Source organism: Narcine bancroftii, chromosome 2 (genome assembly GCF_036971445.1).
Source record: "Narcine bancroftii isolate sNarBan1 chromosome 2, sNarBan1.hap1, whole genome shotgun sequence".
Lineage (NCBI taxonomy): Eukaryota > Metazoa > Chordata > Chondrichthyes > Torpediniformes > Narcinidae > Narcine > Narcine bancroftii.
The window spans coordinates 316,110,720-316,128,818 of record NC_091470.1 but is presented as its reverse complement, the minus strand read 5'-3'; the positions used below and the strand labels follow the sequence as shown (position 1 = coordinate 316,128,818).

At 47.2% G+C, this 18,099-nt stretch overlaps 1 protein-coding gene across 6 annotated transcripts in view; it reads right to left on the bottom strand.

Moving 5' to 3' along the window:
• Positions 1–18,099, bottom strand: part of smchd1 (structural maintenance of chromosomes flexible hinge domain containing 1) — a 196,435-nt gene that overhangs the window by 138,037 nt on the left and 40,299 nt on the right. For 4 of the 6 annotated variants that reach the window (XM_069921732.1, XM_069921734.1, XM_069921733.1 and 1 more), the window contains exons 6-9: positions 14,320–14,434; positions 13,518–13,637; positions 12,805–12,971; positions 11,324–11,414 (exon numbers count right to left, since the gene is read on the bottom strand). In XM_069921732.1, the coding sequence (XP_069777833.1) occupies positions 11,324–11,414; positions 12,805–12,971; positions 13,518–13,637; positions 14,320–14,434 (493 nt within the window). Of the gene's footprint in view, positions 1–8,759; positions 8,795–11,323; positions 11,415–12,804; positions 12,972–13,517; positions 13,638–14,088; positions 14,140–14,319; positions 14,435–18,099 lie in introns of those variants that run through there. The other 2 variants (XM_069921736.1, XM_069921738.1) reach the window with 2 other exon arrangements.

Below are 18,099 nucleotides of genomic sequence, written 5' to 3'. Positions count from 1 at the left end.
ATCGGATGTCCCCCAAAGTTCCTCAACATGATTATCCAACTGCACGAAAACCAACAAGGTCGGGTCAGATACAGCAATGAGCTCTCTGAACCCTTCTCCATTAACAATGGCGTGAAGCAAGGCTGTGTTCTCGCACCAACCCTCTTTTCAATCTTCTTCAGCATGATGCTGAACCAAGCCATGAAAGACCCCAACAATGAAGACGCTGTTTACATCCGGTACCGCACGGATGGCAGTCTCTTCAATCTGAGGCGCCTGCAAGCTCACACCAAGACACAAGAGAAACTTGTCCGTGAACTACTCTTTGCAGACGATGCCGCTTTAGTTGCCCATTCAGAGCCAGCTCTTCCGCGCTTGACGTCCTGCTTTGCGGAAACTGCCAAAATGTTTGGCCTGGAAGTCAGCCTGAAGAAAACTGAGGTCCTCCATCAGCCAGCTCCCCACCATGACTACCAGCCCCCCCACATCTCCATCGGGCACACAAAACTCAAAACGGTCAACCAGTTTACCTATCTCGGCTGCACCATTTCATCAGATGCAAGGATCGACAATGAGATAGACAACAGACTCGCCAAGGCAAATAGCGCCTTTGGAAGACTACACAAAAGAGTCTGGAAAAACAACCAACTGAAAAACCTCACAAAGATAAGCGTATACAGAGCCGTTGTCATACCCACACTCCTGTTCGGCTCCGAATCATGGGTCATCTACCGGCATCACCTACGGCTCCTAGAACGCTTCCACCAGCGTTGTCTCCGCTCCATCCTCAACATCCATTGGAGCGCTTTCATCCCTAATGTCGAAGTACTCGAGATGGCAGAGGTCGACAGCATTGAGTCCACGCTGCTGAAGATCCAGTTGCGCTGGGTGGGTCACGTCTCCAGAATGGAGGACCATCGCCTTCCCAAGATCGTGTTATATGGCGAGCTCTCCACTGGCCACCGTGACAGAGGTGCACCAAAGAAAAGGTACAAGGACTGCCTAAAGAAATCTCTTGGTGCCTGCCACATTGACCACCGCCAGTGGGCTGATATCGCCTCAAACCGTGCATCTTGGCGCCTCACAGTTTGGCGGGCAGCAACCTCCTTTGAAGAAGACCGCAGAGCCCACCTCACTGACAAAAGGCAAAGGAGAAAAAACCCAACACCCAACCCCAACCCACCAATTTTCCCCTGCAGCCGCTGCAACCGTGTCTGCCTGTCCCGCATCGGACTGGTCAGCCACAAACGAGCCTGCAGCTGACGTGGACTTTTACCCCCTCCATAAATCTTCGTCCGCGAAGCCAAGCCAAAGAGAGCAACAAATAATGTTTGAAAATGAAGGAAGCAACATTGTTTTATGACTGAAAAAGACAATGACCTTAATTTTACTCTGCCACCTATTCCTCCTACCAGGAACTAACCACCTCAGAAATCTTGCAGCCATCTCGTTTTTTTAAATGCATATTTAGATAATACCTTCATCATTGCAGAATGGTACTTCATCAGTTCACAGCAAAATTAAAAGATGACAAGCCACACAAGGACAAAAAAAATTTAGATGGAGGTAGGGATTTCAAAAGTGAATCACAACGTGACAGAAGCAGACCTTTTGGCTCACCTCATCCATGCTGACCATGAATGCTACCTAGACTGATCTTATAAGGATGAATTAAGGCCCATATCTCTCTGATTGCTTCCTTCTACCTGTTCAAATGCCGGTAAAATGCTTTAATTGTACCCTCCTACCACTTACGCTGACCTATGTGTCCACCACGCTCTGAAAAACCTGCCCCTCAGATCTCCTTAAAATTTTTCCCTACTCAACACAGCACAGTTGGTGCATTGGTTAGCACAACACTGTTACAGCGTCAGCAATCGAGACTGGGGTTCAAATTCTGCCCTGTCTGTAAGGAATTTGTATGTTCTCCCCATGACTGCGTGGGATTTCCCTGGGATCTCTGGTTTCTTCCCACCATTCAAAAACGTAGTGGGGTTGTGGGTTAATTGGACTGCACGGGCCAAAATAGCCTGTTACTGTGCTACATGTCTACATTTTAAAAAAAAATCTACTTAACCTCATGTCCTCTAAAAATGTACTCATCTTTGTTGCCCAATTTTACAAATCTCTAGAAGATTATCCCTCAGCCTCTTATGTTTCAGAGATAATTAACTCATTCTATCCAATCTCTCCTTATATTTAAAGGCCTCCAAGTACAGGTGCCTAACCTTTTATCTGGGATTCCGAACACAGGCAACCTCCAAAAACAGGCACTTTTTTCTTTAATGAAAGTACCTGACTGCCTTGCTCCTACCCTTGCCGTCTGTCCTTCGCCCCTGGCCATCCAGCTCCCCCACGCCCATCTAACTCCCGACGTGGCAGCAGGGGTGCAGTGCTGCTGAGCCCAGAGTTCACTCTCAGCGGCGGCTCAATGCAGGAACAATGGCCATCTTCGTTACCCATAATCCCCCATGCAGCTGGAGTTTCTCTGCCAGCGCCAGAGCGGTTCCAGTTGCATGGGGATTATGGATACGGAAGACGGCTATTGCTCCCGTATTGAACCAGCCGCAGTCTCCTTCTCTCCCACCAGGTGCTCGGGGCTGAGAGTCACCTTTTCACTGAGGCCAGGGACAGAGGTCTAAGCCACTTTTATTTTGAAGTGATAATATGGCTGTGATATTATGGTCTTTTATGGTCTTTATCTAAATTCATCCCATGCCTCCTGTTTTGTGCAATTTTGAAACAGCATATTTGCTTAAATGCATCACCATTTTAAAATGATTCCAAAATCTGAAGATTCTGAACAGCAGGTGTCCAGTCCTGACGATCCCAGACAGGAGGTTAGGCACCTGTAATTGGTGAATCTCTTCTGCATTCTTTCTAATGCCAAAATCTCTCTCAAGGTTGCAACAAGAGCTGCACACAATATTCCAAGTGTAGCTTACTCAATGTTTTGTACAGCTGCAACAAGACAAACCAACTCTTATATACAATGCATCAGCCTACAAAATCAAGCATACCTAATGCCTTTTCCCTATTCAATCGATTGTGTTGCCATTTTCTGGGAGCTATGAAATTGCACCCAAGGTTCCTGAGATCAACACTCCTGACATCCCTGCACAGGTGTATGTTCTCTTAGAAATGGACATTCCAAAATGCATTTACTTACTTGTCAGGATTAAATTCCACCTGCCATCAACCTGCCCAACACATTATCGACAGTATATCCTTCTGTAGCCTTTGACAATCTTTGTCACCATATAATACTCCAGTAAAGTTTATGTTGTCAACAAACTTGCTAATCAACACACCCATCACTGATCCATGCAGTACACCACTGGTTACAGACTTTCAATACGAAAAGCACTTCTACCCATCACCAAGCAAATTATGGATCCAGTTCACCAACACATCTTGGATTTCTTGTATCCCTTACAGAAACAGTGGCAACATCACCTTGAACTCCGACTTAAATTACAAAAGGTTTTCAATCTATTTTCTAATTCTACATCAAGACCAATTCAAAATTATATTCCATCTTTCCAAGATTTATCAAACATTGCAACTGATTCAGTCACCACACTGAAAAATTTCATCACTGGAGTTTTCTTTAAAACTAGAACAGATTTTTCACAAAATTTGATGATACAGTAAAATTCAGCTTTCAATCAACTGGAAACTCAAACAACTAGCAAAAAAATAAAAAATTTAAATAAATGAGAATAAAGTTTTAAATAAAAGTTTAAATTACGGTTTAAAATTGGAAACGTTCTCCAAAACAACACACAACTCTTTGGGAGCAAGCATTCAGCCAGTGGAATGCCATGCCCACAGAAAGTGTTTGGATAAAGTTTCAATAAAGTTGTGTTTGAATAAAATGGCAGCACCCAGGATGAAGACCTGGCTGGTGTCATTCGCCACTGGGGTGACTCTCCCAAAATGTCTCCCTATCGTGCCTGGAGAGTTTTATCTTTATTAGTATATTAAGTTTATTAAGTTTAAATTCATAAAAATTATTCAACTGCTCCATGATGGAATAATAGGACAATTCCTTTGCAGTGGTGACACATCAGCTGCATTTGCCATTTCTAATGGGGTGAAGCAGGGTTGTAAACTAGCACCAATCCTGTTCAATCGGTTCTTCATTTACATGTTGTCACATGCTGTCCAAGGTCTGGAGGAGGGAGTGCACATCAGGTACCGACTGGACAGCTCTCTCTTTGACCTTTGCCACTTGAACGCACAGACAAAGTGCCCCTACACAGACATTCAAGAAACACTTTTTGCTGATGACTGTGCTGAACAAATTCTCAGATGCTATGCTCTTTGGCTTGACCATCAACCTGAACAGGACTGAAGTACTCCATCAGTCCAGGCCAAATACCAACATCATTGAACCAAAAATTGCTGTTGACAACACCCAGCTGACAAATGTAAACAGCTTCAAATACTTGGGGAGCATCATCTGGAGTGATGGGTCTTTGGGCAAAAGAAATTGACTCCAGGATCAGCAAGGCCACCCAGGCTCCTTGGAGGCTGCATACCAGAGTGCTCAATCAACACAACATCAGCATGTCCACAATACTGAAAACCTACAGAGCTGTGGTCATCTCTTCTCTCCTATATGGACTCAAGACCTCGACTCTGTACCAACATCACATCAAACAACAGGAGAAACTCCACATGCATGCCATCCGTTGGCAAAACGGTGTCCCCAACCTGGAGTCCCTGATCATCAAAGCCCACATTCAGTGGGTGGGACACGTCATTAGAATGGACAACCACCATATGCCTCACCAGCTGCTCTAAAGTGAACTGAAGACTGGAAGGAGACCTCAAGGTCATCGACGCAAGCACTATAAAGACACTATGAAGGAAACCCTACGCTCTCCAGCCGGGATCTAGAAGCTGCAGCTGCCGACAGATCCCATTTATGAGCCCTGTCCTATGAAGCCTACACTAGTTTTGAAGACAGGCGCTGCCAACAACTAATGGAAAACTTTGAACAATGTCACAAAGCAGCAGCCATAGTTATTACAAAAAAAAAACTTCCAGTGCCCCCATTGTGCTCGACTCTTAGCTTCCAGACTGGGACTACAAAGTAACTGTGTCCACAGACGACCTGCATAACAACTGTCTTCTTCAAACCAAAGGACGACCAATATATTATTAAGTATATTATTAAGTATAATAAGTATATCAGCGACAAGATCTCCATCCTCAACCGATGGTCAGAACACTTCCAATCTCTTTTCAGTGCCAACTGCTCAGTCCAAGAATCCGCCCTGCTCCAGCTCCCTCAACAGCCCCTAAGGCTAGAGCTGGATGAGGTCCTCACCCGGGAAGAGACATAAGGCAATTGAACAACTGAAAAGTGGCAAAGCAGCAGGTATGGATGGAATCCCCCCCAGAGGTCTGGAAGGCTGGCGGCAAAACTCTGCATGCCAAACTGCATGAGTTTTTCAAGCTCTGCTGGGACCAAGGAAAGCTGCCTCAGGACCTTCGTGATGCCATCATCATCACCCTGTACAAAAACAAAGGTGAGAAATCAGACTGCTCAAACTACAGGGGAATCACGCTGCTCTCCATTGCAGGCAAAATCTTCGCTAGGATTCTCCTAAATAGAATAATACCTAGTGTCGCCGAGAATGTTCTCCCAGAATCACAGTGTGGCTTTCGCGCAAACAGAGGAACTACTGACATGGTCTTTGCCTTCAGACAGCTCCAAGAAAAGTGCAGAGAACAAAACAAAGGACTCTACATCACCTTTGTTGACCTCACCAAAGCCTTCGACACCGTGAGCAGGAAAGGGCTTTGGCAAATACTAGAGCACCTCGGATGCCCCCCAAAGTTCCTCAACATGGTTATCCAACTGCACGAAAACCAACAAGGTCGGGTCAGATACAGCAATGAGCTCTCTGAATCCTTCTCCATTAACAATGGTGTGAAGCAAGGCTGCGTTCTCGCACCAACCCGCTTTTCAATCTTCTTCAGCATGATGCTGGACCAAGCCATGAAAGACCTCAACAATGAAGACGCTGTTTACATCCGGTACCGCACGGATGGCAGTTTCTTCAATCTGAGGCGCCTGCAAGCTCACACCAAGACACAAGAGCAACTTGTCCGTGAACTACTCTTTGCAGACGATGCCGCTTTAGTTGCCCATTTAGAGCCAGCTCTTCAGCGCTTGACGTCCTGTTTTGCGGAAACTGCCAAAATGTTTGGCCTGGAAGTCAGCCTGAAGAAAACTGAGGTCCTCCATCAGCCAGCCCCCCCACATCTCCATCGGGCACATAAACTCAAAACGGTCAACCAGTTTACCCATCTCGGCTGCACCATTTCATCGGATGCAAGGATCGACAACGAGATAGAAAACAGACTCGCCAAGGCAAATAGCGCCTTTGGAAGACCTCACAAAAGAGTCTGGAAAAACAACCAACTGAAAAACCTCACAAAGATTAGCGTATACAGAGCCGTTGTCGTACCCACACTCCTGTTTGGCTCCGAACCATGGGTCCTCTACCGGCATCACCTACGGCTCCTAGAACGCTTCCACCAGCGTTGTCTCCGCTCCATCCTCAACATTCATTGGAGCGACTTCATCCCTAACATCGAAGTACTCGAGATGGCATAGGCCGACAGCATCGAATCCACGCTGCTGAAGATCCAACTGCGTTGGGTAGGTCACGTCTACAGAATGGAGGACCATCGCCTTCCCAAGATTGTGTGATATGGCGAGCTCTCCACTGGCCACCGAGACAGAGGTGCACCAAAGAAGAGGTACAAGGACTGCCTAAAGAAATCTCTTGGTGCCTGCCACATTGACCACCGCCAGTGGGCTGATATCACCTCAAACCGTGCATCTTGGCGCCTCACAGTTCGGCGGGCAGCAACCTCCTTTGAAGAAGACCGCAGAGCCCACCTCACTGACAAAAGACAAAGGAGGAAAAACCCAACACCCAACCAACCAATTTTCCCCTGCAACCGTGTCTGCCTCTCCCGCATCAGACTTGTCAGCCACAAACGAGCCTGCAGCTGTCGTGGACATTTACCCCTCCATATACCTTCGCCCGCGAAGCCAAGCCAAAGAAAGAAGATCTTAGTAAGGCTTTATCTGTAAATTTGGGTGGAAAGTTAATAATGATGGTGGCAGTCAGTGTAGTGGGTAGCACAACGCAGTTAGAGCTTGCAAATATGGTTCAAATTTAAAGGTATGTTCCTTGAGAGCCTGACCGGGATGCTAGCGTGGAGATGAGTTGGGTCATCAGCAAGGGAAAGGGGCGCTGAGGGCCATACTGGGACACTAGCATGGAGGTGAGTCGGGTTGTGCCAATGGTCTGACTAGGACACAGCATGGAGGTGAATAGGACATTGGCGTGGAGGTAATTTGGGTTTCCAGGTGCGTCGAGGGCCTGATTGGGATATTAGCGTGGAGGAGAGTTGGATTGTACCTTGGACCTGATCAGGACACTAGCATTGACACAAGTTGGGTTGCCAGTGCGGGGAAGGTGCACCGAGGACCTGACCAAGACACTAGCATGGTGGTGAGTCAGGTTGTTTCGAAGGCCTTACCAGGACACTGGCGTGGAGGCAAGTTGGATTGTCAGTGCAAGGGGAAGGGGTTATGATGGTGGCACAGATAACACAATGCTGTTACAGTGCCAGCAACCAGTATTTGAATTTAAAGCGCAGTTCACATAACTAAAGACTACGCTACTGTTTTATTTCAAATTACTTTACATTTTGCACAGTCTTTTGTCTTTTAAAAGGCATAATACAGGTGTATTAGTTAGGTATTGTAAAGTCTCAGTCAACCAGGAAATTTGCATATCCAACATCAGCAATCCCCATGGATTATAGGATTTTACTGTACAATCATTTTTATTCAATTTCATATTCTCAGTTCGATAATTCTTCCAAGTTAGACATTTTCCTCAACTTAAATCCGTTTTAAAGGCAATAAAGCAAGTACAGGTACACAATCCTATATCCTGGCATCTAAAATTTGGAAAGCTCAAAAATCCAGCAAGTGGGGCGGGAGACCCCGGCAGCGCGAGCCGGGCGGGCGGGCGAGGGGGGAGACCCCGGCAGCGCGAGCCAGGCGGGTGGGCGAGGGGGGAGACCCCGGCAGCGCGAGCCGGGCGGGCGGGCGAGGGGGGAGACCCCGGCAGCGCGAGCCGGGCGGGCGGGCGAGGGGGGAGACCCCGGCAGCGCGAGCCGGGCGGGCGGGCGAGGGGGGAGAGCCCGGCAGCGCGAGCCGGGCGGGCGGGCGAGGGGGGAGAGCCCGGCAGCGCGAGCCGGGCGGGCGGGCGAGGGGGGAGAGCCCGGCAGCGCGAGCCGGGCGGGCGGGCGAGGGGGGAGACCCCGGCAGCGCGAGCCGGGCGGGCGGGCGAGGGGGGAGAGCCCGGCAGCGCGAGCCGGGCGGGCGGGCGAGGGGGGAGACCCCGGCAGCGCGAGCCGGGCGGGCGGGCGAGGGGGGAGACCCCGGCAGCGCGAGCCGGGCGGGCGGTCGAGGGGGGAGACCCCGGCAGCGCGAGCCGGGCGGGCGGGCGAGGGGGGAGACCCCGGCAGGGCGAGCCGGGCGGGCGAGGGGGGAGACCCCGGCAGCGCGAGCCGGGCGGGCGAGGGGGGAGACCCCGGCAGCGCGAGCCGGGCGGGCGAGGGGGGAGACCCTGGCAGCGCGAGCCGGGCGGGCGAGGGGGGTGGATAAGGCAGCACAATTTGGGTGGGTTTAATTCTGGCTTTCCGAAATCTGGAAAAATCAAAAATTCGGAACTCACTGTCCCCCAACTGTTCCGGATAAAGGATTGTGTACCTGTAGAAACAAAATAATTCTGAGGTGGACCTGCGATGTAACAAGTCAATTTTCAAAATCTACTGCATATTTGGAACCAACAGCTACTAGTGCTTGAGGAATAAAGTTAAATAAATAAGGCTTTAAATTAAAATTAAATAAAACAATGATTTAAATTAAGATAGGATATGGACAAATATTTCCTGCCCCATTTGCAAATGACTATATTCTTATCGTACACTGTATTTTTAAACATATAATGCGTGTTATATGCATATTTTACAAGCCAGTTATCCCCCTCTAGTTGTGTGCGTGCTATATAAGAATATTTTTACATGTTGAAAGCACGTGCACAATTAATAGTGAGCCTGGGAAAGTAGAAATGGCAATTTTAGGCAAGCATGGGAATATAGTAGTGGCATTAAAAGAACGTGCACAATTAATAGCAGCCGTGGGAAAGACGCGCCAGCAATCTATAGCAAGCGTGGGAATACAATAGTGACAATAAAAGAACGTGTGCAATTTTTAGCTGCCACGGGAATGGTGCACCAGCAATTTATAGCAATTGAGGGAATATTATAGCAAGTATGAAAACATAATAGCGGCAATGAAAGAATTGGGGGGTGCGGTGGAATTTTGATCTTGGGAATATCTCTTTGTACTGAATGCCATGGTATTCCTATAAACAGGACATTCTGGCTAGAGCACTGCACCTATCAATGCAGACCCGTCCCTGAGGGAGGAGATTCACATATGAAGTGCCTCTGATTGAGACATTAGAATTAAAATTAGTTCGGAAGCCTGTCTTCAATCTATTTAATTAGGCTCTTTCAGGTGGCCAGAATACCCCAATGTAAAACCACATATTCTACCCTAATGCAGCTGATGAGGTACTCACCTGAATGCACCAAATGCACCTCCGAGGCACCAACACCAACGCACTTTGGGGAGGGATAATCAGCAGATTGCTGGGCACTGGCGAGGCACCTGAATGTGCAGCCACTGGAAGCGGTTGCCTGGGGCAGGCTGATGACACATCAGCCGGAGGCCCGACGGCCCTGCTGCCCCCGCGTGGCCCCGCGGCCCCCGCCCCGACGGCCCCCCCTCCCCGCTGCCCGACGGCCCCCCTCCCCGCCGCCCGACGGCCCTCCTCCCCGCCGCCCGACGGCCCCCCCTCCCCGCCGCCCGACGGTCCCCCCTCCCCACTGCCTGACGGCCCCCCCCTCCCCGCTGCCCGACGGAGTGTGCTGTCACAGCCCGGCTGGCTGCTCCTGCACCGGGGCCGTTCTCTGCTGCTCAAAATGTGGCATAGTAATGGCACATAAACCCATAAACCCCCATGCAGCTGAAACTGTGTGAGAAACATAGAGTGGTTCCACCTGCATGGGGATTATGGGTATGCCACATATTTACGACTGGAGGTGCTGCGGCAACACTCGCCCCACCTCCATCAGATACGGAGGCACCTCTGGATATCAATAGGCCCTTTCAGGAGGGCTGTGGCAGCCTTTTAGGGCTACCACCTGAAAGGTGAGTCTTCAGGCTGGGATCCGCTCCTGCAGCCGCCCTCAAGGCGGATGATGCATCTGAAAGCGGCTATTGATTCAAAGCTTGTTAATGTGTTGCAGCAGGATATCAACTATATAAATGGACAATTGACACCTCTGGGGGAAGCTGAATGCTTGTTAATTGTAGGAGATTAAAAAGTACATTCTCCTATGTGCTTTGTCTCATGTGCCATTTAAATGCAAATCGTTTTGTCAGTTGGAATTTAGAATATTTGCACATTAAGAATTTTTTTTTCACACACAATTTATGATTTTCTGTGCGTTATATGCGTGAAAATATGGTACTAAGTATTGATCTGACTTTGAACACAACCCATAACTGAACATCCCTAACAGTACAGAGCAGAGAATTCCAAAAATTCACCAATCTCCAAGTGAACAAATTTCTCATTTCAGTATTAGATGGCCAAAAATTTGGAGACCATGGAAGATATCTGCTGCTAAGGGGGTGGGGGTTTCCTCCACTAGAAGAAATTTTGTCCATACATTCCCTAGTTAAGTCCTTTAAATTCTGTATGTAATAATGAGGTCATTCCATTCTTTTAAACTCTAAAGAACAGAGGCCTAGCCGGCTCATTTTTTCCTCATGAACTTCTCCTTTCCTGGCATGATCTACCTGGTCAATCTTTAGCCCCTTTTACACTTTCACCCCAGTAAATCAGCCGTTCCATGTCCTGGAATAGGAATGGATAGGAATGGGTTTGGGTTTCACACTAGATCACTCCTAACTGGGACACTAAACACTATCCACTTGACAGTTTGTAATAATGTTATCTGACGCTGATTGGTGTTCAATTCCTGGAATCACTGGCAAGTGTGAAAGTTCTCAGAAGATAATAGCATGAAATACTCCAAGTATGGTTACATGCAAGTTCTGTAATAATTCAAGTCATACCTTTACTTTTGAACACAAAAAGCACAAAATGAACCTATTAAATGACTTTTTTTTTCAGGTGACATTACAAAACAATTATATGCCTACCTGTATGTCAATATTGTTGAAGGACCCTACTTCTTTAGGGGCTTCCATGTCATTTCCTTTGGGTCCATGAATATAGTAGTGGTATATGTGTCTGAAAATAAAATTGTACTTTTCATAAACCAAGAAAGCAAATGTAATCTGTGAAATAAATATGTCATGCACCAAGACAACAATAGCCATTAAATTCAAAGTCCATGCAAGGGGCATTAAAATCCTTCATTATTAAATGTTTAAAATTTTGCAGGAAGAGTCAACATATCCTAAGGCCCACTATTGTTCCAGTCTTAAACCACTTCCTACACGTGTCAGGTCAGCAAATATCTGGTTAGGAAGCCTGAAGAGAAAAAAAATGGTGGTGCCGCTAGGGTGGACCTGGCAGAGCAGGGAGCAGAGACAGAGCACTATTCTGCAGGGTCCAACCACCCAATCGTTAAGTCAGCGGCCCCATACAAGCTTTGAACTCCCTGTTAAAGGACCCAATGGAGTTTTTAATTAAAATCCTGGAACTGGGAGCTCTGCACCCAAGATGGGAGCACCTATGCTTAGAAGTGACCACAAGGGGTTCCAGACTCCAGAGGAGCAGCAGACTGGCACAGGGTACCAGAAATGGAGAGAACACACCCCTTCACTCCCCCATCGAGGAGACGATGACGACCCTACAGTACGTTGAATACAGCAGCAGACCAACAAGGGGCTCAGCAGCTGAAGGACTCACACAGGAAGGAGGAGGTCAGTGACTTGCAGTTGACAGACTCACAGAACTGGGATTCATGAGGGTGCTGAGGGCAAGAAGGGCTCCTGAAGGGCCATGTGTGTTATAGGTTTCCTGATTGTGATGAAGTTTTGAATGAAGTTTGGTTTGCCAATGGATCAAACAGAGGTCTGTGTGGTTGTAGAAGTAGCAGGACCATTGGAGAAGAATCCACAGACACTGTCTCTGAAGGTACTCTCTTTTGCTACTCTCTCTCTTACTGTAAGGGATACTGGGCAATACTAATGCCGACTCGGTCTAAAGGCAAGCAGAAGGAAATTTTGTGTAATATTACATTTTCTGTATTTTTAATTACAATAAAAGAATCTTGAAATGTAAAACTGCAAGACTCTATAAAATAATCCAGGTATTAGACAGGGACATATCACTACTCGTGAACTTACAACCTTGCAGTTTAAAATTCTTTGGAAAATCTGGTATGGAAAATGCCACAAAAATTTTATATTATTGTCTCCATTGGATAGGTCATTTTGGAATGCAAATTAGAATCAGCTGAAAACATTTGAAATTACTTACATGAACAGAAACAGGTTCTATGTACCAAAAGGATAACATGCACTTGTATCCATATATGGAGGACAACTGTTATATTCACACATGGAACCCACTTGACAGTTTGTAATAATGTTGATGCGAGGCTCAAGATAAAATGTTGACAAATTAAAAAGATGAATGATGGATTACACACTTTTATATATTTGTTACTTACGCCAATTGTCTAGTCCAGAGATGAAAGTAACTTTTCAAGTACTGTACATGCGCTTGCTGAACTCCTGTGATTACGACTGCAGTAAAACTTTCCTTGTCTTTTTCTTCCATTATGAGACTATGAAGGAATCGTTCATCTTCATTTGTGACATGCATTGAATCAGTTGGCTATTGATAAAGAAACATTTAACAAAATATAACAAATTTATGTCACTTATCCACAAAATATTAAGCACCAATATTTCATCCTAATTACTTCCAATCTAGAATTGCGTGATTAAACTGCCCCAGATTTCTCCACACTAACTAGTCAGTTGTTCATCAAAAAATGTATTCATTTTCCATCTCTACTTCACTTAGTTGGCAGGTACATACAATCATCAATTGGAAAACAACAAAATATTCATTTTCACAGATTTCTTACAAATGCTATTAAGAATAAAGCAAAAAGAGTGAGATCTTCCCTTAGTTGTTAACCTTACAAATGGATTGCTACTTTTTTAACCCTTTGGATTCTGTGTCCCAGTTTTCAGGGACTATCAACAAGTGCAGATACTCAGTGTGCTGGTTTTCTGGGACTGGTTTTATACCCAACCACCAGCTGGTTCATACTGGTGTTCATCATAGAGCCAGTCCAGAGTATGATGAAATTTTAAAAATGGCCAGAGTCCAAAGAGTTAATACAAAAGCCTCAGAAATACTCAATAACACTACCTTTCTGTTCCTGATGAACCCACTGTATATTGCTTCCTTATTTTTTTCTTTCTTTTCAAAATCATCTTTCGAAAGTACTAGCTCATGTACATCTTGCGAATCTGCTGGTTTGGTGATCATCTGGAGAAAACAATAACTTGCTAAAACATACAGCTGGAAAACAGTTCCCACCATACCATTTTGATTCTTATAAATTAAAAATGTCTGTGACAAATTGTTAGTAAAGGTTATAACCTTTCTTGAAGCGACTCAAATTTTTCATCTTTACATAGAGCAGTTCATCAATGACATTGCTGCATAACTTATAAAGCTGAAGATATAAACTCTAAATCAAACAGGCAAACCAGCAATCAATTAAAAAATGTTCAGAATATTCCATTTATATGCATTGTTTTCTGTTCTATATCAGCATTGTATTCTCACAATTTCTTTTAATCAAAGCCATGGTTACAGAGCAATTTCCTGAGACATTACACTGCATCACCTCATCTTAATCAAAATGATTTTGCACATAACCATATAATTCACTGCCAAGATAACGTTAAGTCTCAAAAGAGGTTAAAAAAATCACCTTAATAAGGGATTTAACTAGCTACAGTTCCTACTTTGCATCCAGTATTACCTGAAATATAGAAATATGATTCATTTATGCAACTAAATGAAGGAACACATTTATATTGCAGTTTTGTAAGAAGGATTTGGAAGGAAGCTAATTGGTTTTTTCAATTATTTTAATTCAGAAAGTGCTAAAAGTAATCTTTCAATATTGGACTCTTGTTAATATCCTTAAACATTAACTTACTCTGGTTGACTGGCCGATGAAGAAAACTGCCTGCTTTCCACCAACACCAAAATAGGAAATGTCACTATTGAGGCTACGAGGCACCAAAGGTGGACGAACATATCCTGAATGGTCACTGAGGAAATAAGAATATTTTCTTTTTGAAGAGAGAATTGTGCGTACGTATGGAATTATTCCACAGAAGAGGTTAGCATTTTGCCTTCATAATGAATAAAATATACCTTATAGCGGTAGCTACGGAGAAGGAGCGAAAGAACGAGACTACACACTGAGAGTCAGTTTCGCTTCCAGCAGTTTAATTTGAAATGCCTGCGCTGTGCCTTATAAGGCAACCGGCAAGTCCCGCCTCTGCATTGATGGTGGCGTAACGATGCAGCTGAGTGCACGTACACAGCCCCCTGACCATGAGAGAAGCAAAACCCGGCGGCACCATCTTGATGCAGCTGCTCCGCTGCCGCGGCTGTGACAAACGCGGAGCTGGGTCGCCTGCGTCTTGATATGTGCCGCCACACATATTCCCCCCCCCACCTCCCCGGAACTGGTTCTAGTGTCCCGTTATCCCTGAGCACTGTGGGGTCGTGCTTTAGGTTTCGCCCGGCATTTGGGCTATGCTGGTACGATCTGTTGACTGAGGTTCAGATGTGCCAGTTTCAGCCTGTCCGCTGTCCCCAATGTCCAGTGTGAATGTTTTGCCTGAGTTGCTCAGGACCTTGTATAAAGTCGATGGGGGTGGGGGTGGAATGCAGACCAAGGCGGACAAATACAAAGTCTGTGGTTGATAAGTCTTTGGGGATGTACGCAGGTCGGCGTCCATGGTGTGGGGGGGGGGGGGGGGTGTAAAAGAGGCTAACCTGTCCCGAAGGTCTAGTAACAATGCTTTCCCCTTGGTGCCTGAGCCTTGGGACAGTGGGAAGAATTCACCTGGCAGGGTTAGCGGAGCACCATACACCAATTCCACTGAGATGCCTGTAAATTCTATTTAGGTGCCGTTCTGATGCCCAGTAGGACCCAGGGGAGCTCGTCCGCCCAATTGGGAATATTTAAACAGGCCATGAAAGCCAACTTCATTTGGCGGTGGAAACGTTTAACTCGTCGGTTGGACTGTGGGTAGTAGGTGGTGGTGTGGTGCAGCGGGATGTCCAGGAGCGTTGCGAGCAGTGTCCACAGTGCTGACGTAAACTGTGCCAATGTCGGTGGTTATGTGGACTGCTACCCCAAACCTCACGATCCAATGCGTGAGCAGTGCCCTGGTGCTGGAATCAGTTGAGGAGTCTTTAAAAGGAATGGCTTCCGACCATCTCGTGGTGCAGTCTATTACTATGAAGAGGTACCAGGCGTCTCAGGAGACGGGCAGTTGGCCCACGATGTCAACATGTACATATTCAAACAGTCTCTTCGGAGGGTCGAACAGGGCATGACGGCAGACTTTAGATGCTTGACTCTGGGTGCAATTGCGAGCCATCTGAGCGACTTGTTTTCTCAGGTGGTGCCACACGAACCTCTTCACTACCGTACAGGTTGTGGTTTTTATGGACGGGTGTGTGAGGTCGTGAACAGCACTACCAGAGACAGTGCACCAGTGCAGACATCACACAGAAGTGTGCTGGGGCTGTCGGCAGACTGAAGTCTTCAAAGCGCAGGCCGGCGATGGCTGCGACCTTTTCAGCTGATGGTGCCGCCCGGTTCACGGTGATAGTGTAGCCCAAGGACTGCAAGGAGTCTTTTCCGAATTGGCACTTTGCCACATTGACCACGAGTCCAAACTCTGACAGGCAGGTGAAGAGTCTGCTGAGATGGCCCTTGTGCTCCTCACGGTCCTTCTCGCGATGAGTATGTCTTCTGAGTAAATGAACATGAAGCCCAAGTCTCTGTCCACCGCATCCATCAAGTGCTGAAAGGTTTGCGCCACGTTCTTGACACCAAAGGGCATGCTGAGGAATTCAAAAGTCTGAATGAAGTAATAATGGCCGTCTTACCAATGTCATCCAAATGGATGGGATTTGATGATAGCCGCGCACCAAATCGACTTTAGAAAACACCTTCGCACTGTGAAGTCCTGTATGTGTGGTAGTGGTTAGGTGTGGTGGAGTCATTAAGGCAGCGGTAATCACCACAGGGCCTCCACCCGCCTGAGGTCTTGGGGACCACATGTGGTGGGGATGCCCATGGACTATCGGATTTACAGACTATCCCCAATTCTTGAATCTGGGAAAATTCCTCTTTGGCCAACTGCAGTTTGCCTGGGATGTCCTGGCTTTGGCATGGAGCGGGGGCCCTTGGGTCGGTATGTGGTGTTGCACCCTGTGCTGTGGCAAGGTGGAAGTGAATTGTGGCCTAAGGATAGCCAGAAATTTGTCCAGGAGGTGGCTGCACTCGTCCTTAGGGGCACTCACTGTGGCCACGCCTGGGATGCAGGCAATGGTAGCTTTGAGTTGGATGGTTTGGAAGGTCTGGGCATGCTCTCGGTGTTTGGCTTTGACATCCACCAGCAGGCTGTGTGCCAGAAGGAAATCAGCACAGAGGAGCGATGGGTCCACTGCAGCCAGTGTGAAATTCCACTGGAACTTTTCGTTACAGAGTTGTATTTGCATGTGCCGAAGATTTTAATGGTGGTGTTGTTTGCTGCCCGTGTCTCCAGTGCGGTTGGTGGGATGTCGCTGAGTTTGGCACCCGTGTTGACCAGGAACCATCGGCCACTAACCTTGTCAGTGATGTGCAAAAGGCTATTGATCTGGCCAGCCGCCGTGGCCATTAGCAGCTGTTGGCCTGGATGTTTTCTGGAAATGAGCAGGGTTGTCCGAATTTTCGTGCCTGTGCTCCCCAGCACTGGTGATAAAAGCACTAGTGTTTGATGCCTCTGCTGGCTTGCTGGGGCACGGTTGGGGTGGGGATGCGATACCTGGTTCATGGCAGACTCATCTTCATGTTTCATGCGCTAGAGGATGTCTGCTCTGGCCGTGACCATCCATGGGTCCAAGAAATCCTCATTCTCCAACAGCAGCTGTATGTATCTGCTCCAGGAAAACCTGCTCAAACATGAGACACAGCTTGTGGCCCTCTGCTAGCACAACCATTTCGTCCAGGAGGGTGGATGGTGCTGTCTCCTAGGCTGTCTAGGTGCACGAGTTTGGCAGAGTGCTGTCATCTGGACAGGCTGAAAGTACTTAAGAGGAGCTTCTTGAGAGCTGGGTATTTACCTTCCTTCGGAGGGCTGTCCATCTTGGCTGCGGTCTCTTGGTCGAGGGAGCTGGCAACGTGGTAGAATATCGTCAAGTCGGAGGTGATCTGTCGGAGGTGGAATTGCGCTTTCGCTTGCCCGAACCAAGTGCATGAGCAAATCTTCCAGAAGGTTGGTAATTTTATGGCTACTGCGTTGACTGCTGCAGTGTCCATGATGTAGAGTCCAGAATCGTCTGGGCTCGTCAGGATCATCAAATGTAGCTGTAGCTACAGAGAGGGTGAGAAAGAACGAGACTGCACATTGTGAGTCAGTTTCACTTCCAAAAACCTGCGCTGTGCCTTATAAAGCAGCCAGCGAGTCCCACCTCTGCGTTGGCAGTGACGTAACGATACAACCGAGTGTGTGGCCCCTCTGACCACGAGGGAAGCAAAACCCGGTGACGCCATCTTGGCTCAGCTGCTCTGCTGCTGCAGCCGCGACAAACGCGGAGCTGGTTCGCCTGCGTCACGATGTGCACCGCCACACCCTATCACATACTAGCAGATCTGGTTAATTTAATGTTGTGATGCTCTGTTCAATGATTACAAAAGCTGATATTA